This window comes from Podarcis gaigeae (genome assembly GCF_964106915.1).
Source record: "Podarcis gaigeae genome assembly, chromosome: 10".
Lineage (NCBI taxonomy): Eukaryota > Metazoa > Chordata > Lepidosauria > Squamata > Lacertidae > Podarcis > Podarcis gaigeae.
The window spans coordinates 35264859-35290570 of record NC_139686.1 but is presented as its reverse complement, the minus strand read 5'-3'; the positions used below and the strand labels follow the sequence as shown (position 1 = coordinate 35290570).

General features: G+C 39.3%; 1 protein-coding gene across 2 annotated transcripts in view; it reads left to right on the top strand.

Moving 5' to 3' along the window:
- The window catches only part of CFAP54 (cilia and flagella associated protein 54), a 105866-nt gene that overhangs the window by 76328 nt on the left and 3826 nt on the right, over positions 1 to 25712 (top strand). For both annotated transcript variants that reach the window (XM_083698503.1, XM_083698502.1), the window contains 23 exons: positions 809 to 875; positions 2846 to 3028; positions 3614 to 3700; positions 4249 to 4371; positions 6776 to 6829; positions 8420 to 8636; positions 9707 to 9798; positions 10896 to 11065; positions 11865 to 11961; positions 12256 to 12406; positions 13174 to 13331; positions 14166 to 14351; positions 15980 to 16106; positions 16859 to 17014; positions 17245 to 17353; positions 18074 to 18185; positions 19377 to 19469; positions 20430 to 20571; positions 22039 to 22221; positions 23075 to 23283; positions 23596 to 23778; positions 24405 to 24511; positions 25132 to 25285. In XM_083698503.1, the coding sequence (XP_083554629.1) occupies positions 809 to 875; positions 2846 to 3028; positions 3614 to 3700; positions 4249 to 4371; positions 6776 to 6829; positions 8420 to 8636; positions 9707 to 9798; positions 10896 to 11065; positions 11865 to 11961; positions 12256 to 12406; positions 13174 to 13331; positions 14166 to 14351; positions 15980 to 16106; positions 16859 to 17014; positions 17245 to 17353; positions 18074 to 18185; positions 19377 to 19469; positions 20430 to 20571; positions 22039 to 22221; positions 23075 to 23283; positions 23596 to 23778; positions 24405 to 24511; positions 25132 to 25285 (3160 nt within the window). The remainder of the gene's footprint in view (positions 1 to 808; positions 876 to 2845; positions 3029 to 3613; positions 3701 to 4248; positions 4372 to 6775; positions 6830 to 8419; positions 8637 to 9706; positions 9799 to 10895; positions 11066 to 11864; positions 11962 to 12255; positions 12407 to 13173; positions 13332 to 14165; positions 14352 to 15979; positions 16107 to 16858; positions 17015 to 17244; positions 17354 to 18073; positions 18186 to 19376; positions 19470 to 20429; positions 20572 to 22038; positions 22222 to 23074; positions 23284 to 23595; positions 23779 to 24404; positions 24512 to 25131; positions 25286 to 25712) is intronic.

Genomic DNA, 25712 nt, shown 5'->3' with positions numbered 1-25712 from the left:
AGTTGAAACATATAGCCACACAAATTACAGTAGTACCTCGGGTTAAGTACTTAATTTGTTCCGGAGGTCTGTTCTTAACCTGAAACTGTCCTTAACCTGAGGTACCACTTTAGCTAATGGGGCCTCCTGCTGCCGCCATGCGATTTCTGTTCTCATCCTGAAGCAAAGTTCTTAACCCGAGGTACTATTTCTGGGTTAGCAGAGTCTGTAACCTGAAGCGTACGTAACCTAAAGCGTATGTAACCCGAGGTACCACTGTATACTCCCGTGTGCCACCCTGAAAGTAAGGGTGGGATAAAAATACCAGAACATTTACCTAGAGGGCAGGAAGGGAGGGAGAAGGTATATGCTCTGCATATACTCCAGGAGAGCATCAGCAGAAGTGCTGGATTGGCTTTGGCAATATGCTCAAATAAGCCTGACCTCCCCATCACCTCAGCCCTTTCCCTCTCCCTTCAAGTAAGTGGCAGTGACTCCACTGCCAGGAAGCCCAGATATGCGGCAGCACCCTTTCTCAGTGATCCCTCTTTACCCCAGTTCTTCTACCTTTAACATGAACCTGAGGGGTAACAACAAGCCTATTATGAGTCAAATGTTCCCCTCAAATATATGTGTGATGCATTCAGAGATCTTACTTAACATACACAAAGCATATAAGTAGAAAAATGTATTTGCTGATCATTATATCATTGTCTGATATAATACGTAAACATGAAGAGTTTTGTTTTCAGGTAGAAATAAGTTCAAAAATTTGGTTACATTAAAGCAGTCACAGTGTTCTTCCCCCCCCTTTTGCTTCTGCACATAGGTACATATTGTTGTATGATGTGAAATTAAGAACCAAAGCTTGCATTTTATCCGCCATTCTCTTCAAGGTAATCAATATGCTTTAATTTGTATCTTGTCTAATAACTGATAAAAGTTGTTTTCGAGATTTTCACTCTCAATAAGTAGGTAATGGTTCTGGCAATAATGTCTGCAATAGTGTGTGAAAGCCTCTTACTAGCTTGGTTTGCAGAACAATCTCTTTAGTGGGTTAATCCACCAAAAATAGGGTTCTGAAACATCTGGAAGTGAAGGAAGGAAAGCTGCTGGTAATCTAGGAAGCAAGGAAGGGCCTGAAGTCTAGAAAGCTCATAGGCAGATTTCTGACTTGCTTGGATGATCAGCAACTTAAAATAAACAAAGTCAAGTCTACTGAGAGCTATGAAGGACAGCAGCTGAGCTAGGAATTCCATCTGTGGGGATTGAAGGATGCTCCAAAAGGGCTTTGGCTAGATGAAACTGACTGCTGCTTCTGTCTGCCTTTGTTTCTAAGAAGAAAGGAAATTTGGGAGGCCTGCTCCCACCCACAAAATATACAAACTATCCCTTTTGCAGAAGCTAGAGGCCATATATTGTGTATGCTATTGTTCTGTTTCAGTATGATGAAGATGTGTCTTGAGCTGCCATAACCCCAAATAAGCTATGAAAAGGCATGACAGAAGTGGAAATCCCAGCTAGACTGTTTGATTCAAGGTGGTAGTTGTAGCCAAGCAAGGAGCACCAAGTAGGCCTCAGTCCATTTTCAGGTGGCTTTCAGCACTGTAGCTAGCCCAGTGTCTCCTGACTCACCTCCCCTGTCCTGCTGTAGCCTTTGGACTGGGCTGACACCAGCATCAGTAGGTCCATGAAAGTGTTGTTGCTTGCATAGGAATGTTGGGGAGCAGGAGTTGGCTGTAGCATGTAATGTTGGAGGGAGGGAAAGAAAGGAAGGAAAGAGTCTCTGGTTTGGTAAATTCTGCTTAAAATGGGAAGGATGAGTCACGATAACCCCAGAGCCAACGTATGCACTAAGCTTAAGGAAAGATGAATGATAGAACTGCCTGTTACAAGGAAATCACTGCAGAGGGAATAATCTAGCAATTTGTAATTTCCATCTTTCAGTTGGAAATTATTTCAGCCACTGCCAATTGATTATGTCTAACTCTTCCACTCATTTTGCGAGTGGCTCCACACCTATGACCAGTGGACCACAGTAACCCTGAGCACTCTCAAATGATTCCTGGAGGCAGAACATTCGAGAACTCTTGTTCTAGCCAACTAGCCACTTAAGACTTATGTCTGGTTTCAGATCTAGATTTGTTGTCGTTTAGTCGTGTCCGACTCTTCGTGACCCCATGGACCAGAGCACGCCAGGCACTTCTGTCTTCCACTGCCTCCTGCAGTTTGGTCAAACTCATGCTGGTAGCTTCAAAGACACTATCCAACCATCTCATCCTCTGTCGTCCCCTTCTTCTTGTGCCCTCAATCTTTCCCAACATCAGAGTCTTTTCCATGGAGTCTTCTCTTCTCATGAGGTGGCCAAAGTATTGGAGCCTCAGCTTCACGATCTGTCCTTCCAGTGAGCACTCAGGGCTGATTTCCTTAAGAATTGATAGGTTTGATCTTCTTGCAGTCCATGGGACTCTCAAGAGTCTCCTCCAGCATCATAATTCAAAAGCATCAATTCTTCGGCGATCAGCCTTCTTTATGGTCCAGCTCTCACTTCCATACATCACTATTGGGAAAACCATAGCTTTTACTATACGGACCTTTGTTGGCAAGGTGATGTCTCTACTTCAGATCTAGATAGTAATAGTAAATTAAAACTTTATTTAATAAGCAAGAGAGATTCCTGTATGTGCCATGCAGCATTTGTGCAATGTAATGATCCCACTTGTTCTAGACTCAATAAAACAAATGTTTATTCTATATTAACATCTTAATTTTTTAATATGAAGCACTACACGTTAATTAATGTGGTTTTAATGGGTATAAACTTTTGTACAGATTTGGAAGATTTTAATAACTGTATAATTTCCAGTCCCTCTTTAGAGTTTCACTACCACATCCTAAAGCAGATTGTGACTTTGCACAATATGAAACAGATATATTAATTCCTGGCATTGATCTATTCACGGATTACTACAGAGCTGATGTCGCAACAGTTGTTGGAAGCCTGACTTACGTTATATATGAATTGCATTGTAACAAGCAAAATCTAATAGTAAGTTCTCATAAAGTATATATAAGACATTTGTAATTCTTTTAAATGTTGAAATGGGTTATAAATTTGGTCTGTAGTTTCACTTTTATACTACTCAAGGAGCATGAAGCCAGTGTATAAGGTTATGAAACTTGTTTAGTTGAATACCTAATCCTATGAATGTTTACTTGGAAGTACAGTATGATTGCATCTCACATGAGGGTTCTGTTCCAGAGGCAGCACAATTATGCAAAAATACACATAGACAAAAGCTACTGACTGGCATGGGGTGGGGGTAGGGCACCCTCATATTCAGGACCTCCCAGTATGTACTTTCTGCTGGCTCCACTGTCCCCATTTCATTAATGATGTTTTTGAATTTTTAAATCGGATCTTAACATTGCTATTTATGTTTTTGGAATGTGCATAATTTTGTATGCAAGAGAAGGTAAAAAAAAGTGACAATCAGATCTATAAATTAAGAAGTATGAATCTGCTAAGCTACAATGTATGGATTGAAAGCTCTTACAAAAGCCTTTGGCTATATACAATTAAGTTTTATGAACTATGAATATATATTAATAGAATTCTCTGGTGTCTTTGCAGATTTTGCCACTATTCACATTGTATCAATACTTGGTTTCTGAAATTTGTCGCAATGCAGCTAAAAGTATTGAAGGAAGAATTCTCAAGGTAATGTAACAATATAACACTTAAGCAACACATTGTTTTTCAATGATTGCTTAATGTAAATTGGTTACTAAATTATTATCTACTGCTGAATTTATTTCACTGGAGAATAATAATTTATAACTAATTGGAGGAAATGAGCTGTTTTTTGGTGAAATGAAACAACTTTTTATCCTTAAACAGGAAAAACCCCAAATGGCCTTTTCCTTTTTTATGCTACCTAAGTGGTGTGATTTCTTCCCATATGTCTCCAGTAACATTGGAATCCCAAGATTACATGGAAGGGACAGCTTGATGCAGCTAAGGAGCTAGCATCATCTCCTTCTGAGAGCTGGGGATATGCAAGTTTGAAAAAGAACTGCATCATCAATAACAAATTTAAGATCCAAACCCTGCAATTCACAAAATGAATTGCACTACTGGCTCTGTAAACCCACTGGAAGCTATAGCATTTCCCTCACAAAAGCTGATTTGGTTGTGTATAAATCTTTGTATGTAGAGCTGTCACTATTGTGGACATTTAGTGTAATACTAACCTTTTCTTTAAAAAGATCAAAGTACTTACAGATTTAGGATTTTACTCTGATGCCTTCAATGAACTATGCATTCTCAACCGTGGAGAGAAAGTCCCCTGGAAGCTACCTGCAATCTATAAGCTTGTTCCAAGACTCCCGGTAAATTTTTAAAAACTTAATATCATAGCCTAATATGTCAGGAAATACATTCTCCCTTGCACTTAAGGTTCACTGTGAGTTCTTTGCAGGGTCTGTTAGAAAGGACTTGCCCGGATTCCCTTTCTAGGGGAGGGCTTGGTCTCGCTTGCTTTTGATTCTTCCAGCTTTTAAAAATAGTTTCACACCCTGGATGAAAGGGTTATTTAACCTTAACCAGGGATCTGCCATAGTGACAATCAGTTGGAGAGCTAACACAAAAGAAATAATGATGTGATTGCTAAGCATAGTTGTGAATAGGTGTGTGTCAGTCTGTTCTTTTTCTATGGTTTATTACTGTAGATCATGTCATGAGTAAAGGTTGGCATAACTTAATATGAAATAGATCCTCATTATGATCTTTCTTGACCCTGATACTAGTCCTATCACAAACATGTCCTGAAAGGCATGGAGGAGACATCCTGAACTCCTAATACTTTCTTGTAAAGATCAGCACTTGTAATCTAAGAATGGTTGCCACACAGACAAATAGTAAGACAAATCAGTTTAGTCATTGCTCACTAGGATTATAGTCCTTTAACTTTTAATTAAGCAGAATAAACAAAATGGAAAATAGGAAGCCCTAGGAAGAGACAATAGATTTATTGGAATTACAGGAATTGCTCATCTCAAAAAAAACCTCCCTTCTCCATTAATAATAATAATAATAAATTTTATTTATATCCCGCCCTCCCCAGCCGAAGCTGGCTCAGGGCGGCTAACAACAGTCAAAATAATTCAACATTCTAAAAACATTAATTATAAAATTAATTAAAATCAGATTAATGGTAACCATCAAGCAAAATCCTGTGCGGGTTGCCAGAGGAGGGGGTCAGGCCGCGCCCTGACCAAAGGCCTGGTGGAACAGCTCTGTCTTGCAGGCCCTGCGGAAGGATGTCAGATCCCGCAGAGCCCTAGTCTCTCGTGACAGAGCATTCCACCAGATTGGAGCCGCGGCCGAGAAAGCCCTGGCTCTAGTTGAGGCCAGCCTAACCTCTCTGTGGCCTGGGATTTTTAGGATGTTTTTATTTGCAGACCGTAAATTTCTCTATGGGACATACGAGGAGAGGCGGTCCCGTAGGTACAAGGGTCCTAGGCCGTATAGGGCTTTAAAGGTTAAAACCAGCACCTTGAACCTGATCCTGTACTCCACCGGGAGCCAGTGCAGCTTGTATAGTACTGGATGAATATGATCTCGCAGCGAAGACCCCATAAGGAGTCTCGCCGCGGCATTTTGCACCCGCTGGAGTTTCTGGGTCAGTCTCAAGGGCAGCCCCACGTAGAGCGAGTTACAATAATCCAGTCTGGAGGTGACCGTCGCGTGGATCACAGTGGCTAGGTCAGGGCGAGAGAGATAAGGAGCCAACTGCTTAGCTTGGCGGAGATGAAAAAATGCCACCTTTGTTATAGCTGTAATCTGCGCCAACATAGAGAGGGAGGTATCGAAGATTACACCCAAACTCTTAACGGACGATGCTGGCACTAACTGCACCCCCGCAAGAGATGGGAGTTGCCCCCTCAATCCCATATCGCTCCGTCCCAGCCAGAGGACCTCTGTCTTCGAAGGATTTAACTTCAACCGGCTCCCACGTAACCATCCAGCCACAGCTTCCAGACATCTGGTCAGTGTATCTGGGGCCGAGTCAGGATGGCCGTCCATCAACAGATAGAGCTGGGTGTCATCGGCATACTGATGGCAACCCAGCCCAAAACTCCGGACAAGCTGGGCGAGGGGGCGCATAAAGATGTTAAAAAGCATCGGGGAGAGAATCGCACCCTGAGGCACTCCACACACCAAGGAGTGGCACGATGACAATTCCCCCCCAAGTGCCACCCTCTGTCCCCGACCAGAGAGAAACGAGCGCAGCCATTGAAGGACTGTGCCCTGGATCCCCACGTCGGCAAGGCGGCGGTCTAGGAGTTCGTGATCGACCATGTCGAAGGCTGCTGACAGGTCTAGAAGAATCAGCAGCCCCGACCCGCCTCGATCCAGCTGCCTGCGGAGATCATCTGTTAGGGCGACCAGAGCCATCCCATGACCATTAGAATGTATTGACTAGAATTAGTACAGAACCCCTAGATTTTCAGTAGTTAGTTAGCTCTCAAATTTACATCATGGGATGCTGGAACCAATGGGATGGGCATTGTTCTCGTCACGTGATGCTAGGCAGGAGCAAAGCTTTATGGGAAGTAGTCTCGATTCCCTCAGTTTTTTCCTCCTGCCTAATGCAGCAGTCTGTTCTTCCCTGCTCTCCCCTTTTTGTCAGATGTCTAGCTTGTACTTAAAGAAAGTATTTTCTGCTTTTCCTTTGCGGTGTTTTTTGTGTTCCCTTTGATTCCTCTGTTGCCTTAATATTTATATATATAGGTCTCTGCAAGTTTTGATTCATCACAACCACTCCTGACAAATACAAATCTACAGGTAAGAAGTTGGTTGTGTATCTGATTCTTACACCAGGCTGAGACTCAACTTGAATTGGTGCACATTCAGTTTTTTACTTTGTTACTTCAGCAGATAATATGGAAAGGAAAGTATGTTCTAACACAAGATGCAGTGATTGCCACCAACTTGGATGGTGTCTTTATTTATTCAATTTCTGTGCCACTCTTTGTCCCCGTCGGGACGAAGCACCATTACAAAACATTTCAAAATATCATGAAGACAATAGATCTAAAGCACAACTGTTATAAATATTAAAGTCTTAACACTCAAAAATATTGGGTCCCTGGGGAATGAATAAGTTTAACTGAAGTCTAAAGGCCAGCAATAAAGGGGGACTAGATAAATTGATGGAGCGCAAGGTAGTATAGCTTCTAGTCGTGATGGCTATATTGCCTCTAGTATCAATTGGCATACTTCTAAATAACAGTTGCTGGAGATCATGATTGGGAGAGTGGTGCTGTGTTTGTGGGTTTCCCAAAGACATAGTGAACAAAGAACACTGTCTTAGATAGACTTGATCCTGCAGAGCTTTTATGCTCTAAATCTGCAATCCTAAATCCACTTACCTGGGAGTAAGCCCCATTGAATTCAGTGGGACTTAACCTTTGAGTAGACATGGTTAGGATTGCAGCCTAAGCTGTTGAGGACAATTTATTTAGCCCAGGGAGTTGGATATATCCTGGCCAAGCTGTTTGGGAGTGAATCCTCCTTGGAATGGCATCACCACTCTCACATACCTGTGCACCTTGAATCTTTCCAGTGCTAAATGAGAGGGCATCCTAGAATCATATACAATGTAGCAGAATGGCACAGTCAAGCTGGATTTGAAATTTGCTTCCTTCTTTCTGGGCATCTTTACACTCAGGCTACCTGCCAGTTTACTGCCACCTTGGTTGGTTAAGAGGATACTCCAGAGACTTCTGTATCGCTACACAAAACACTAGAGAGTACTGTCATTTTGTGTAGGTCATGAGTGCAACTTTTCATGCTGCTATCACTATGAGGTTCTGCATTTGACTCAGTGGATTCCATGCATCACAGAGGCTTCTGGGTTTGCATCTTTCCCCTTGTACATCGCAGTGTTGCACCACGTGTTGCAAGTTGCATCACATGTTGCAAGTTTCCATTGACAACTTCTGAATTGGAAGGCATACCACACCAAATTACAGTTAGGGGATTGATTATAAGATTGTTGCAGCTTAAGAATCCTCAGTATAATTCAAGAGGGAGATACCAAGTTTAGAATTTGTCAAGTAACTGGCTAAATGCCACTTTAATATTGTGGACGTTCAGTTTGTCACTAGTGCGTAGTTATGTCCTTATAGGTGAGTTACATATTTAACAATGTTGATATCTGTATAGTACATTATAGTAGCACTACTCGCACTTCAACACCTGGAGTCACCATAATGTGGTTTGGTTCAGTAGTAGTTGCAGTTTTGATTAGATTTTTTGTATTACATTGTTAGGTTTAAATTTTGCTTCTGCGTAAGGTTGCCATGAAATTAAGTTTTAGAAAAAATGAAGCATGTCCGTATATTTTTATGAAATTTCCTTTTTATTTCAAAGGCATTAGAAGATGTATTTAACAGGCCTGTACATTCAGCCTGGGCTGAAGAATGTGAACCAAGAATCATGGATAACTTAATGTTAGTCAAAATGCACCTTATTATTTGCCTCTCTGCAACATTAAACTGTGTTCCTGAAAAAGTGACAAGAACAGTGTATAGTATGGACAGTGAAATCTTAAGAAAGGCAGGCAGAAACACTGATGCTTTCCAGAAAGGTACTGGCAAACAATAAAGCCCACGCTCTCTCTCTCTGAATTTTATTTTCACTCATTTAAGGTTTATAAAGCTTATAATGTTTGTGTAATGATTTTATTACCTTGCTTAGTATAAAATTTCTTCATACTAGAAAATATTTTGTTTAAAAAGTGCATGTACTGCTAAAGTCTATAAAAGGACCTAAATGTGCTTATCTTTGGCTGGTCATAATTTTTACCATTTTAAAGTGTTTATAATTAAAGTTTCAACTTTATTTGAATTCTTCTACATGTTATCTCCTGTAATGCTGGCAGAATGTATGGGTTTTAAGCTCATACCTATAGGAATTAAGAAAAAACACCTCTAAGAGTGGTCTACTGCCTTCCCACCCAACACAACCCAGAACAAAGAGGAAAAGCAGTTTCCCTCCAGTTCTTCTGCCTTCTGCTTCAGAATCCATCAGAAGTGTTCAGCACCACTTAAAATGACCTGGGCCAGCTTATCAAGTGATTTCTGATTCTTCCATGAAGAAGAGTGAACTGTGTGACTCTGATCACCCTAAAAACGAATAACCTTTTAGATGACATCTCCTGCCTCTGCTAGGAAGAACAATGACTAAATTCACAAAAAATATAGGCTTGGATCCATTTACCTCAGGGTCATAAATCTCCAGAGGTTATATTAACAAGTTCTTTGCAAATACCAAGGGAGTAGTCTCCCACTTTCCAGGGAATTGGACAAAGCATATTTTAATGCTTCAGAACAAGTATCAGACACTCAACAGAGTGATATCCATTTGATAGTATTTCTGCTTCACAAATAAATGTGGGATGTGGGTGGGGAACTCATTTTAGATTTGAAAGGCCTAAAATAATCCATCGGATTTCAGTCCTCTTCTCCCTATTTTTTTGAAAGTCACCAACAGTCAACCAGCAAATTACATGGCACTAATAATAGCCCATACATTCTAGAGTTGCACAGGAGATAACGCAAAAAGAACAACTCACAGGCGAGCACCCGGCTGCTTTCTGTGCTACTTTGTTTTGTTTAATTGCCTCAAATTTGACAGTGTATTTTATTCTTTGCAAAGGTTTTGTCCCTGGACCCGAAAAGCGAGACAGAAGTTTTATGATTTTGGAACTTGAAAAGAACAAAGATATTTTAAATATGGCTGTGCTAAAGGTAACAGTGTTGTTTTACATGTGAACATATATATCCATAATTGCACTGCTCAGGAGCAAATTTACACATACTTTGGCCAGTGCTCCAGTTTCTCAGTTGGTGGGCATGGCAGAGGATTTCTGTGCATGTTATGTGGACTGGTATTGGGTGGTGCTTCCCTTGGGAGGGGTGCTGGGTGTTGGGTCTGGCTTCTCCTGCAGCTTTGGAGCTGCCTGGTTAGTCAGTTGCCTGCCAGTCACATCCTGGCACCCCTAAATGTGGGCTAGTTCTGAGGTAAGGGTATATGTTAGAGCTTTAGGCAGAGAGGTGTTGGTCCTGTGCAAGAAATTCAAGCCATGTCTTCAAAGAAAGAATTGGGAACACACTCTTAAGTGTGCTCCTGATTTTTTGCAGCCGAATGTTGGCACTTTGAGAATTAGGTTCCTTTTTCTGTCACTCTGTAGTGTGACAGGAAAAGGTGCCAAATTAAAAAACAAACCAACAATGAGTTTGGGCTGCAGAGAAAGAATCAGGAACACACTTAGCAACACCGCTCATCCTCTGGTCGAATTCAGTTCCTCACCTCTGCTATAGCCCCTCAGCTGGCAGATCTTCAGTATACTCTGAATTAATGTAGATCAAGGCTGAAATATATTTTTATTTCATTCCACTTCTTCAAGACAAAATCCCATATAAAACCACAACCAAAACTGGCTCCCAGGCAATGGACTGGGAGCTGGTGACTAGAACTTAATATCTGATGATAGATCTCATGCATTTTTGTGATATGTATTCAATTATAACCTACTAAAGATAAAATACAAAGTAAGAAATAATTATTTACTCCCTGTCTGTCAGCATTGGTTAATGTGGCCTACAAATGTGTGCAAAGTATAGGACAATTGTGTTTAAAGAATCAAATGTATAACTAGTCAGTACAAGGGTTAATAATATTCAAGCATTTTAATGAATGTCTAGGATTCAAATATATATCCTAAATGTTGTATCAGAAGCATTCCAAGATTGTGGATTCCAATGTAGAGTAAGCAGTAAGATTTTTCACGAACTTCTTATTAGTTCTTTGTAAACTGTTCAGTAATGGTGATTTATTATTTTAGGGGATTTTATTGGCAGAAGCTGAAGAAAGGATTAATTCAGTTCTCGAAATCATACAAAATAAATATGGCACATTGCTTTATGAGTGTTCAGCTTCAGAATTGGAGACTGTCATTGAAGCTAAGCTTCAGCTTGCAGCTATTGCTCAGCAAAGACTTCAAACAGCATTCAGGTAAAAATAATAATCCAGTTTTCAGCAGCACATTTGTTATTTCCACTTCTTTTTTAAAAAAATTCTAGTGGAAAAACAGTGTCCTTATGTTAAAATTTATTTATTTTTAAGAAAAGCTGACTTTATCCAAAATGGGACTGTGGCCTGGAAATGCTATCTTTCAAGAAAAGTTGAGACCATTGGCCCACACACATGCTGTGCTGGTTATAATCTTGTGTTGATGAGTGGGCAGTTTGGCATCCATGTGGCTTGCTAATGGCTGGGTGGAGAAGGGGTGGATTTAGGAGGTAACAAGATGTTGCTACACAGTCACATTCAGTTAAAGCATTACTGACCTAAGTGTTGGTACTGTCATGGTCCAGGAGCCAGGAGACACCTCCAGAATACGTTCCAGTCATGACAAAAAAATACACTATATGACTATGCCCTAGAACAGTTGGTCATGGAACTGACCTGAGGGGCAATGATCCTGCACTTAATCTGCAGTAGCACTCAGGATCTGGTGATGATGAACCAATTGTTGATGTACTGATTGTGAACAGTGACCAAAATGCTATCAAATTCAACTTTTAAAATTTATTAAATTTCTCTCAGCCTTCCCCCTAAAGAACCCAGGGTGGCAAACAACAAAGCAGCAAAATGTTAGCTATTTCTGTTAAAAACTCCTGTGGTTTATACTATGTTTTCCCATGAATACAAACTAAATTGATGGCAGCTGATGTGGGTACGAGAACTATTGCTTTAAAATAGGAAATACTTAAACTTCTTAAATGTTTAATGATACGTTTGCTTATCACAGTGCTGCTTTGGCCTTTTCTGCAATAAAACTTCTTCAAGATGCAACAATTTTCAAGAAATCACTTGATTCAATTAAAAAACCAGAGAGAAAAATAGAGGTATGTGTCAAAATATCTTGACAAGTTTATGATGATAAGTCACACAGAGCTAAAAAAATAAAAGTGCCTTAAAGTTATAGCCAACTCTGGAAACCATATGTGATCCTTTTAGATTAATACATGTCTATTCTGTATTACAACCCATTTAACTAGAAGCAGAACAATTGTTTTCATAAATAACTCAATACATGTACTAGATTACTTTACATTTTTCTGTACATTAATGATAAATTATTCTACAATAGAAGAATTGAACAATGCACCCAGTTAGTTTATTTTCCCCATGTCTTTTAGATAAATGGTGATATAATTTATGTTGAAGATTCCAATCTGCTTCACAATGTAACAGCACGAAAACATATGAATATACATATATGGCTGAGATGTCGTTTGGCATTAGTGACTGCGATGACAGCACAGGCGCGAGGCATTGAAACTATGAAAGGTAGTATTTGACCTTAAAACTACTGTTAATTTGTTGGGGTGTTGGGTGTATGCTCTGTGGAAGCTCAGTCAAGTGGTTCAGCTAACCACAGAAAAGAGAGTCTCTTCACAAATTCTTCACTCGAATCTACAGTTCCACCAGATAGCCTTCAACAATTTCTGCAATCTCCTACTGCAACCCATTTAGCATGCTGTAACCTGAGCCCTTTTTATACACAGTTACTTGCCAAATCTGCCCAGTAACACAGATAAGAGAGTCACAGGATGCCTGCAGCTGCATTCTGCGGAATGAATCGTCTGCTGACTCATGGAGAATTAACTGCATTCCTTAACATAATTCATCAATATGTTTTGTCCTACTAGCCCTAACACTTTTACTATGATTATTACATCGTTCAAAAAGGTTCTTCCTACTTAGGTAGCACTCAACTCCAGCTGCATCTTGCATGCACTGTATATAAAGCTGCATTACTAAAAGCAGATGTGGCCTTCCTTTTAGTACATTTTAGTACAATCAGGCAGCACTACATCTGCGCTAAATCACTATAGTGAAGGCAATGCAATGCTCACAGGATCTTGATCATGTTTGTCAATATCTTTGAGTAAAAAAAAAAAAAGATGCTAATATGCATGCTTGAAATGTTATATTATTAACATATTAAATGTTCCATTATTATTTGTCATTATTACGATAATTGAAAATTGTATGTGCTGCTGTTTGGGAAAATAATGTGTGTACTGATGGAGGTGCATTTCTGCTTATTTGAGAAAATGAATTGAAGGAGTGCTCAAGTCTGATTGGTGAGGTACAAATGGAAGCGGAGGAATTCAATGATGTTGAGACACTTGCCGAAATTACAATGCAAGCTGTTATGCTTGGCCTGCAAGAAGGAAAACCAGTGGCTGACATTAAGTGTTGTTTACAGGTTTGGACTCAAAACTGATTTGTGAACTCTTTCCCAGTAAAATTGGTGTAAAAAACATTAATTCTGACATAATTCATGGATTTATTTTAGCTAAGTGTCTTAATATAAAGTGTGGTGTCCAACTAATTGTTATTCAGAATAGGCCCTTGAAAGTAATAAACATGACTAAGTTAGATCCATTGAATTTTTTATTTTATTTTTTGCATTTTTCCCTTCCATGCATTTGTTTCCTTTGCTGTGTCATTCTAGTTTTTCTTATCACCTCTTTTAAACATCTAGTACAACATCTAATAGTGACATGGGTGGCACTGTGGGTTAAACCACAGAGCCTAGTAGACGGGGTGAGCTCCCGTTGCTCGGACCCTGCTCCTGCCAACCTAGCAGTTTGAAAGCATGCCAAAGTGCAAGTAGATAAATAGGTACCGCTCCAGCGGGAAGGTAAACGGCGTTTCCGTGCGCTGCTCTGGTTCTCCAGAAGCGGCTTAGTCATGCTGGCCACATGACCCGGAAGCTGTACGCTGGCTCCCTTGGTCAATAAAGCGAGATGAGCGCCGCAACCCCAGAGTTGGCCATGACTGGACCAAATGGTCAGGGGTCCCTTTACCTTTTACAACATCTAATAGAATAGTAGGTACCTATTACAACCATAAAACATCTCTAGTCATGTCCCATCATATGAAGACTTCCCAGCTTGTCTTTCCTTGACATCCTAGATTTTCATTTAATTTTGCTGCATCTCCTTGGTTTGTGTTTCCTCCCCCTTTTGAAAAACATTTGAGAAACATTCCGCTAGACTGTAACTGCACATGAATGTATTCTGTTATGTTTTTATAGAATGTAATCAGGTTACTTGAAGAAAAGACTCTGATTTCTCCACCAGCTTCTTTAACACTAGTGCAGAGTATGCTTCTGCTGACTGACATAATGAAAACACAAGCAGGGGAGGATTCAGATAATCAGACGTCTAAAACTGATCAAATGGATGTATTAATTATGGCACACACAATTGTTGTCCAACAGGTGAGTGCATTCTGATGATTTAATGCTAGTTTAAATTTGTCATAGAGTTTACTGTCTTCTTATGGTGTAAAGGTATACACAAGTCCATGCAATATGGAAAGACCGTGCTGAAGTTCTAGGGGTAAAAACAACAACTCCAGCTGTGTTTAATGCCACACTGTATGTGATATTAAATGTGAGGTGGGTGTTGGTTATTCAGTGGGATCAGAGGGAATTTAACTCTCAGTGTGAGAGGGAATTTCTTTCTTCCCTTGCTATAGTTCTGAGGAAAATCCCAATGACGGATTTCCTCTTTCCCAATGAAAATATTAGATTCATTAGGATGACAGCAGGTGAGAAATGAGTTAAATTTCTACACCATGCATGCACATTAGATACAAGATGCATTTAGTGTCAGGTGTAGCTTGGCTCTTAAAATGTGTTCATGTAGGAAGCAATGTCAAATGCCATGGGGCAAAGAATGGAGTCAATTTTGACTCGGCTCCCTGGGATTTAATAGGCTCAGTTTAGATGAGAGAAAGCTACTATTGGTATGAATCCAACATTTTTGGATCCCAGCTGTTCCCTTCAGAATGCAGGCTTGCAGTCATTGCTCATCAGCTGATAGGCAGTGAGTTCAAGCCTGTTGGATTGGCTGTATCACTGAGCTTCCAGTGGGAAAGCAGGCATGAAGTCACTGTCAACTGATGGGTGGTGACATCAAGCTTGCTGATCAGCAACACTTCAGAGCACCAGCCAGGACTCTTTGCAAGCCCTGTGAGGTCCCAACAATCTTCATTTCACATCATTGTTCAATTTGCCGCATAGGATTCTCCACCCTGACTTAAATCCGTATTCCTTTACTAGCTTGCAATGAACTGTCATAGACTGGCTGGATGCAGAAGAGTAGTGGGGGGCACCAGCTGTGGAATCCCCAAGGGAACAAGACTCAGAGCCAGGGGACTGGTGGTGGGATGGCAATGAGTGGTCAGAGGGGAAAGAGGGAGCAGACTGGGGGGAGGAAGTGTCGGAAGCTGAAGAGGTAACAGGGTTTAGAGAGCAGAAAGAGTCTGTGGCAGAGAGCAGTCCAGAATCAGAGGCAGAAGTGGGGGCTGGAGAGGAGGGGGGCCAGGAGGCAGAGATGAGGCAGGCTGCTGAAGAAGCAAGGGGGTCTCCCTCTCCTGGTGCAACCAGCTCCCCTCCCATCTGGTTTCCTAGAACCAGAAGAAGTATGAAGAGGATGGAGCAAAGAAAGGCAAGATGATGAAGTCTCAGATTGCTTGGGAAGAACGTGGTGGAGGAGGAGACTTAGGGAACTGTGGGAAGGTGGAGACCTTCAGTCCTCACAACTGCCTCTTTGGGGCAAGATCTACTGGGGAGAGTTGCTGTGCTCACTAGCCCTGGCCTCCTGAGCTGTCTTTTTCTTTGGATAAAGAATTAACTTCTCTGATGCTGTGTGAGTTACTGCTGACCTGCTCCCGACACCCATTCCTGACATGAATGGAGCATTTGCTCCAGCAGCACAATCCTTAATAACTCTGAAATCTCTGAATGCAAAAGACCTAATAACAGTGACAATTGCAGGGATCTGTTTGTATAAGAGTAATAGGATTAGCAAATTTTCATTACTAAATCACACTTTTCAACAGTTATATGTTTTGGGGCAATTACTTGAAAAACCTACAGCAGATCCTACACTGACAACTCTACTGGAGCCTTTGAAAAACATATACCTGCCACATATCAGATTACTGGCAAAAGTCAAACTGAGAATTGGTAAGGAAATTTAAGTGTCCTACAAAACATGTTATTATTTATAAAGCACATCTGATATCCAGGTACTGCAATATATTTCAGTTATGTTATTGGCAACTTTAAATACATAAACATTTTTTTGCTGGAATCTGTAATGGAAAGATACTAAAAATAGAAATTGTAAAGCAACAGTTTAAACTATAGTATTGTTGGCTATACTGAAATGAGTAATGTTTTTGTTGGCTGTCACAGTTTAGTCTAGGACAGGCTTCCTCAACTTTGGCCCTCCAGATGTTTTTGGCCTACAACTCCCATGATCCCTAGCTAGCAAGACCAGTGGTCAGGGATCATGGGAACTGTAGTCTCAAAACATCTGGAAGGCTGAGGTTGAGGAAGCCTGGTCTAGGATGTCTAGGATTACTGCTCTTCAAATGAGAAATTGTAGTAAGGTTTATTGGTTTGTTGTCATCTAAATATTGCATTTACTATAACTTGCCTTTTTCAGCTGCCTTGCATATGCTCACATATAGAACTATAAATATATCTGCAGTCAATTTAGTGCTAATGTGAGATATCTCAAAATATTGAGATATATAGTGACATTCACAGCATGTTCAATTTTTGTTGTCAGCTACTCGGACATAATTTTTTGGCTCTTAATTTTTTAAAAAAGAAAAGGGAATGTATTTTATTTTTCACAATATTTGATTTTTGTTCTTCCTTGGGTAACACTTTCTTGCAAGTATTCTTGATTTCTGTTTCTTGATTTCTAGCACATACATTGACTCTAGAATTATCTTGCATGTCTAAACCACAATCTGAGTTCCAATGGGTAAAAGCCCTCCGGCATACAGAAACAGCACTGGATCTATGTGCTGCTTCAGTGAGACGAGAGTTTGATCTGGAAGCAGAACTTCTTTTTCGGAAAGGTACGATAATATGCAGCTCATATCCCCACAGTATTCCCATGCCTGTGTCGTGTACATTGTACATAGGGCCCTTAGAGGGCATTATATTGTTCTTTTTTTAAAGAAAGAAAAAATAGGTCCCCCCCCCCCCCCCGATATCTTCATATGCCGCCTGGTTGCAAAACATTGCTATTGAGCATTTTCTGCATTAGCTTGTCAGATTAATTTGTGTGTCTCTTTTTTCTATTTAGGGAAGATAGAACGACAAATTGATTGTATGGGTGTTAATAAATCAACAGTAGCTGTTGAGAGTTTGCTGGATGCCATAAAGTTAAGTCTTGGTAGTTACCAAAATTTTGGGTAAGCAGCTGTTCAAATTCTTTTACCTGTGTGTTTTGAATTGGTGTTTTCATTGTCCTTTTCTAGTAAAATAAAGGCTAACAGATACCCTGCCCCCCCTTACTTAGAAGCCAGGCCTCTTATTTATTTTACAAAATTTATATACCACTTGATTGTAGGAAAAAACCCTTGAAGTGGATTCAGTACTTACCCCAAGTAAGGATGCCTAGGACGGATGCCCTTTTTCTACAGTGCAACTTGTAAATTGTGTTCTAATCTACATCTTGAAGTGCTCGGCATGCTATGTGCAAATCCTAAGGAAGGTTTATTCATGAACTAAATGGAATGTCAGGTTTCTTGGATGTAAGGGTGTTTACACACAGAGGCTTAAAGTGGATTTCATGCATCACAGGTGTGCATGTTTGTTTGCTTGTGTCATCCATGTGCCACTGTTCTCATCCAAGAGGCAGTCCTCACTTGCCCTCCATTTAATTTGGATTTTCCTAATCCACTGATAATGTGGTAAAGGGAAAAAAATCCAGTTTAAGATTGCATTTAGTGTAGTGTGGCTACATTGAAGTGCATTGTGTGGGTGTTTCCGCTGCATTGTGGTGACATGCAAAATGTCATGCCCCGGCTTCCATTTGCTTGTTGCCAGAGCACAAACTAGCCACTTTGTTTCTATAACGATTTGTGTAAAATTATGTTACAGCTTCGTGGGCTTGTTTGTTTGCTTTGCAGATTGATAAGAAAATCATACATGGAGGTAGCATTGCTATATTTTTATTTAATTACAAACAAGGAGGAATCTCCAACTTCTGGTTCACTGAAGGGAAGAACATTTAAACCAAGGGTATGTACCATTTGTCTTCGACTAAAGGCATGTGCATACAGTAGCTTTAGTTCACACAAAAAAATGCCTGAACATGGCCACTGACAGCGCTCTAACCATATCAAAGTAAGTCCTATTGAAATTAATGAGGCTTGTTCCCAGGTAAGTGGGGATAGATCAAGCTTTTTCTTTTGCATGAATTTGTCAAACATTTATTCCCAATGAACTATGACAGCTATGTTGACCCCTGCAATCTCTTGCTTGTCTTGTGGAGTTTAGCAATCAGATCTATTGAATCACTACGTCCAAACCCCAATGAAGTACTTTTGTAGTTATACTAGTCCTTTATTATAACAACTGTTTCTTAATTGTGGTGAAAAACAGTCTCAAAAACAATGAAAGACTTTAAATTCCTGAACACTGAAGGACCTCTCCTATTTTGGATCCCCAGTAATTTTCCATGAATTAAGCAACTAAGTCAAATGTTTCAGCTTTGATTCTCTGTAGCTATGCACAGAATTTAGAAGTGTTGTAGTTTTATCATATGGGAACAACCACCTTTGTTTTTTATCTTCATTCATTTTAGCCTTCTTGTTGTCATGTTTTTCTGAACAAAGAAACTGATACCGTCTTCTTTGAGCATATATCACTCCTATCTCCCCTTTTTTCTCACTGTCACCACAAAAGAAATAACTGGATTATAAAGTACTGTAATAATTCTATTCTTCAGGTGCACATGTTTAGACCTGCCATGCCATTTACTCTACCTGCTTGTCTTTTTTTTAATGCACAAATTTTAAGGGGCCAAGGGTATTAGAGGAAATGCCAGGAGGTGTAGCTTTTCATGCAAACAGAAATTCCCTCTTCTTCACAATTATTAATGATGCAGGAGTTCTGTCCTCTTTTGCATGTAGCTGCTGTACCAAGTTTATACCTCCAAAACAAGCCATCAGAATAGCTATTTCATTCAAGATAGAGAGATTGCAGTGTAAGATCTTATATCCACTTGCCAGGGAGTAATTCTCATTGCACTCATTGGGTTTTACTTTGGAGTCAACATGCATAGGACAGCACCATAAAGAAATAAGAATAATTTTTTCTTCATGACGTTCCAGAAGTTTTTACAGTATATTGTGTTGTTTAAAAATGCTTTTCCATAATATATTGATTTCCCTCCCCCCCCCCCTAATTTTGAACTTGTGTTAAATTTAGGCTGTCAGCAGACATCGTGTTAGTTCGGAGGAAATTACAGCCCTGGAAATGTACAGGGTGCAGGCCTGGATTGCAATACGAGCTGCTGCACAGGTTTGGGGCTTATTTCTGTAATCTTACTTATATTTCTTTAATAATTATTAATTTGACCTCCTGCAGAGAAAAAAACAAACATTCTACAGTTTATATTATAGGAAGGAAGAACGATAGGGTGATGATGGCAACACTTAACAATTTTCAGTGTAATCCTCCGTACTTTCAATATTAGTTAATATCTTTTGTATTTTTGGGAAATGGCAAAAACTTGAGCAAGAGCAACAATTAATTTCAGTAATATGACCATTAATGCTGATTTCAAATTGTAATTATAAATGAGTGAGGGGACTTCAATTTTTAAGTATCTCATGGCTTCTTGGGAGGGAGGATAAATGTGACTGAGTTCAGTTTAAAGGTGGATCTCCTTAACTCATAGTGATTCCCCAAAATTTGCCCTCTTCTGAATTTGGAAATGCAGTTCACCAGCCAAGCAATGAGTAGCAAAATGCACATACTAAGGTAAAGTGCATATAAAAATCAATTTATTCATGAAAATAACAGGGAACCCAGAAGCAGTTATTTCCCATACCTAGAATGCCATAAGTAATGGAAATAGTCATTGGCAGATTAATACACTGTATGGGCCTAGATTGAGAGGTTTTATTCTCGTGCAAATGCACCTAGGAGGTTAAAGGCAGTAAAGAAGGAACAAAATTACCCTACAGTTGCATTGCTTGCTTTTGGTTAAGTGCCTTATAAGTATGCACGCCTGTCTGTCATGTAGTTAGGCACCTGTGTGATGTAGGTCGATATGTCTTGATTCGAAATTGCTTGTATAATAATTAAATTATCAGTGACAGTGATATAGCATAAGTCAAAATAACATAGAACATTTCTACAGCCATTTATATTATATATATTGTGTATTTGCTTTTACTGCTAATTTTCTGATTTACAGTTTTAAAGCTAGTACATATTACAATGAGTTAAATCTGATCAAATACATCTTGATTCTAGGTCAGTGAAGCTATTCTGACTTCACAGCAATTAATTGGAAAGAAGCCTGTTAAATTGTATAACATGAGACAGAGAGCTCAAGAAAACATGCCGGAATTTGCTCTGCTGGACCTCAGTTCTTCCTACAAGGACTTTTTGTCTGGTATTTGTCTGTTAGCCTTGTGTTATTCTACAGAATGTATGTTATTGAGTGACTGAAAAAAGCCATACGAAGATGGCAAATTTGGCAGGTGTATTTTTAAAATATCTACTTTCACATATACCACAAGAACAGCACCTGCACAAAAAGGGATCACCATACTCCATAAGACATTAAGTACGAGTTATCATACAAAAGTGAGGTACAAATGCCAAAATAAATAGCAGAACTGTTTTTCTCTCTCCCTGTAGATGAGCACACAGTCATCACACCAGGCTGCTGCAAAATGTCTCTCCAACCTGCTCCCTCTGTTCAATCAGGGACCAAGCAGAGGAGGCAGGCTGGATAGTAATATGGGAGACAGTGTCCCAGAACGGGCAGGTGTGTTTCCTGTGTGCATGCTATGTGGCAACATGGTACTGTTAAGCCAAGCGATAGTCAATAAACTCACCACCCGTATCTCAGGTTGTGAGGTATAGAGTACTATGTGGCACTGAAGTGTCAAGGTGTGTAATGTGTAAACCAGTGCCTAGCTAAAGATAGTATGCACCAGCTACTGCTGAGTGCTTTTGAGCCTCTTTTGGCACAGCATCCTGTGCCCTAATCTGTGATTGATGAATTCATAAATTAGCGCCTTTTAGCTCTATTTCTGGTTTCTGCTGCAGTTAGGAGGAGGAATAAAACAATCACAGTATAGGGATTGAAATGAACACACAGCTGAGTAGAGTTTGACACAGAGAGAGCATGATCAAACAAGTGTCTGTTCCAAGACATATGCAGAATGGATTAAAGTAATCATCTGAAACATAGATTACCAAATTACTTATTACAAGGGAAAGCAAAAAGTTCTCAGGGACATTAGCCAATGGAAGAAAATGAATTAGGGGTTTCATTATGTTTTGATGCATTCCTACAGGTAATAAACTGGCCCGTACAAATCCCTCATTGGTTTAGGAGTGCTATTACATTGCACACTGTAGTAATTAATGGATCATCAAACTTCAGAAAAGATCTAAAGTACAATGGGTAGATAATATAAATAAAACAAAGCAAATGAGAAATTTTCCAATTTTCAACTGGTTTAAAATATGGGATTGTTATAAGAGGCTACTAAGACCAAATATTTCACCACTTAAAATTGGTATTTGACTTTGAAATTGATATTGATCATGGTGTTAAAATGTGAAGGGAAACCAGACCCCCCCCATATATCTTTGTATTAAAGTATTTAGAGGATTTTTTGTTCCATGCACACTGATTGCACTGTTATTAATTAAGTAATAATCAACAATAAACCCACAATAACTAGAAATGTCTTGATGGGGCTCCATTGTCTTACAGTTGGTTTCAATTTATTTTATGCTAAACTGTGCACAATGTGGAACTTAAAAAACAGCAACTAATTGATGTCAGGTGTTTTGTGTATATTATTGAGAGCTGGAATTGTGTAACATGTATTTTGCTTTCCAGAAGGATATGATGTTTGCTACAAAGTTCCCGTGATGACTTTGCCACATGAAGATAAAGCAGAAAGTGATGGAGCTGAAAGCGCTCCTCTTGAAGACGTTCAGTGCAAATTGAAGATACCCTGGGTCCATGTAATTCGCTACAATACTTACTTAACCAGACACTTGAACCTGAGCCCCATGCTTGGTAGGAAGTATTTCTTTTTAGGAAGACTATTGTCTTAGATACTGTGTTGTGCACAGACAACTGTTTTTCTGGAATTATTTCCGTATTGGTTTAACCATAGTATTAAAAAAAAATATTTATATTTTATTGAAAATTTTCAGTGGAACAATAAAGTGAAAGGAAAAGGCACTTACAATACAATGCAATATGTAGCTATATAAGTAATGCTATTATTCCAATCAGTATACTGTACAATTGCTTTTACCTTAGTATTGACTGTCACCCTACACCTGTCTCTTGAATATTATACAGTGTAATGGTGGGAGGGGCATCTTGGTCTACCCCGATGTAGACACTACTGAAGTAGGTTTCAATCAGGGTAAGGCAGCTTCTTATGTTCCTATAAGAAAAAGTAGGCCTGGTCCCACCCCAAACATGAGTATTCTTAAAATGCCTGGAGTGTGGAACAGTTCCCTGATCAAAGGTCCCGGAAAGCCTGGTGCCTAGCCTGCCAGTAACCACATTAATTTCGTAACAGATCTATATGACAAACTTTTTTACTGGAGTTAGTACGAACTAGTGATATCTGAAATGTCCTGGTTCAGAAAACAATGAATAGTAATAGCAGTGGTGGTTGCTGCATATAACAGTATGGATTTTTGAGACATACAGAAACGAACAATGGCTTGCTTGTTTGACATCATTTGGTCCACAGCTTAAGAAAGAAAATGATGCAGAGTGGAGAAATGATTATTGCAGAGAGATAAAAATGATACTACGAATAATAAGATCATGATTTGTTTGTTTAGTGTTTATAATGTGTGTGTATTATGAATTGGAGTAGAAATAGTCATGAATTATCTTCTCGTCACAGCTGTTCCAAAAGCAGGTGCGGGCTTATTTGCTAAAGAAGATGTGCTGTTCACTTCAGTGTTTGACACAACAGTTACCCTGCGCTTAGCAGAATTGCATTCATTCTTAAAAATCTATCTGCTTATATATTCTGGCTGCTGCCTTCAAGAACCTCCGAAACAGCTATATGGTTTTGAAAAACCTTGCTATAGTATGACTGTGCTTGGAAAGGTAATTTGTTAATAGTACTTAAAATATATTTTTAAGCATTTACTTTCTGTATTTATGGCCCCTTCCTACGAAATATTAAAGACGTCTTACAATCAAAGTAATACAGAATAATAAAAACCACGAGTGATTACCAACATTAGTGATACTCAGAAAAGGCCCATTCATTTTCCTGCCATGAGAAATCAGACATATTGTGGAATTTTTGCTTGGCTTCTTCTGAGTAAACAAATGTGTATGGTTTTTCAAACAAGTTTTATATTGGGAGGAAAACTTGAACAAAGATAAACTTATGCTTAATTATTATAATTTTAGTCACTCTCAGGAGCACTGTTACCAAAAAGACAAACATCATGGAAATTACCTGCCAGCCTTGCTTGTAGCTCTGAGATGGACATTCATTCAGACAACAAGGCAACCAGTACTCCCATCAGGGAACTCTGTGTGCAGTGGTACCTTCCATCTTTGGAAAGGTCATTGAAAGAAGGGGAAACTATGGTAAGATTACAAAATTGCTGCTCTCTTTGAACTTAAAGCATGAACTCCTTACATGGAGTAAGGTAAGGCTGTGGGTTGTGCCTGATGCTGCATTCCTTTATAATTAAATCAAACACTGATTGATTTAGAATAAAAATACAAAAAAGCTAAACCATTTTAAGTAAATGTGGGATTATTTAATTTATCTCATTCCCTTGGTTAAGGATTGGTCTCCTGCTGAATTAGTTATATAGTAAACCCAAAACAAGAAAATACTTCTAGCAGACAGTTAAAGTAAATCAAACTGTTCACACTCTCACAAGGATCCAAAGGCCTATGTAGAAAGGTGTGTCTTAAGCAACCTATAGAACTAAAGTAGAGAAGATGTTTGATGCAGGGGGCTTCATACGTTAGATAAGATTTTCTACATTCTGTTATTCAGCCAGAAGTATAGCAAAGCAATCTGCTGGGTGGAGAATAAGGTACCAATTCTACAAATACATTTTCTTTAGTTTGTAGCTTACAAAAATATAGTGTGTCCATCTATGGACTAATCTAAATGGCATTTCTACAAGGATAATAAACATCTAATCGAGGTGTTATTTCTATACCTATTTCTATTATATATCTTTCCTTCCTTTGTGTAGGTTTTGTTTGTCTATGCTTATAATACAAAAGCAGTCAAAATTACCAACATCAAGTCTTTCAATTCAGCCAATGTGTACTGTGGTTATTTGTGGATCCCACTGAACAGGTAACTTAATCCATTAATTTTGCTGCATGTTATATTGTATGTGAAAGAACATGTTTTTGTGCATGCTCTGGGTAGTTTGTGTTAAAATATTGCCTTCCACTTATTCTCCTCCAAAACCTTCCCCTTCCTCTTTTATTCTCCTTCTGAGAAGTTCAGTGAGCAAGAGGCCCAGTCCATGCCTTCTAGATTGTTTGTCACCATCTCTCTCTCTCCCCCCCTCCCCATTTCTGTCAACCAGTGCCATACAAAAACACTGCTATAATTATGCATAAAGGGAAGCAAAGAAAACCATCTTAGTAAAGAATTTATTTTTATTACCCAATGAAGTATATTTTACTTTGTATGTATACAGTACAGTGGTACTTTGGGTTACAGATGCTTCAGGTTTCAGACTCTGCTAACCCAGAAATAGTACCTCGGGTTAAGAACTTTGCTTCAGGATGAGAACAGAAATCATGTGGCGGCGGCAGCGGGAGGCCCCATTAGCTAAAGTGGTACCTCAGGTTAAGAACAGTTTCAGGTTAAGAATGGACCTCCAGAACGAATTAAGTTCTTAACCCGAGGTACCACTGTATTGATAGTGCAATTGTATTGTGTTAACATTTTTTTCTTTTTTTTAGTGTTATTGCTGTACGTGAAAAGCTGTCTGATCTTAAGCTACAAATTGAAATGTTAATGCAAACTGTGAAGACTTCTCAATTAGAAAGTGAAACAGAGAGACATTCAAGTTCAGCGAAAACTGTGGCAAAGGTGCCACTTGATGAAAAAACCAGGGTATATAAAAATTGATAATTCAGGAAGCACTCCTACAACAATCAATGAGTGTGGCATTTATTTGTATTTTGTGATGCTGTGAAGTTATGAATAGTAACTGCACATGGCAATTGCAATAACTTCCATTCACTACAAGGCAGAATTAACCTTTCCTACCATACATTTTAACCATCTTCCATTTGCTTCTTCCTTTTCTGTAGGGGAATTGCTAAAACATATATACAGGCAATATGCTACGTTTCCAAATTCCCCCATACTTTGGAGTAACCCTGATGTGAGCACTATGTTTTAAGAGACCATTATGACTAAACAACAACAACAATTCTTTCTGACAAAGGCAGCTAAACTAATGATTGTTAGAAATCAATGTAGTTGCTGAAAACTACTTCAAAAGAGGTTGCTCCTAAGATGCTTGCCTATTCAGAGT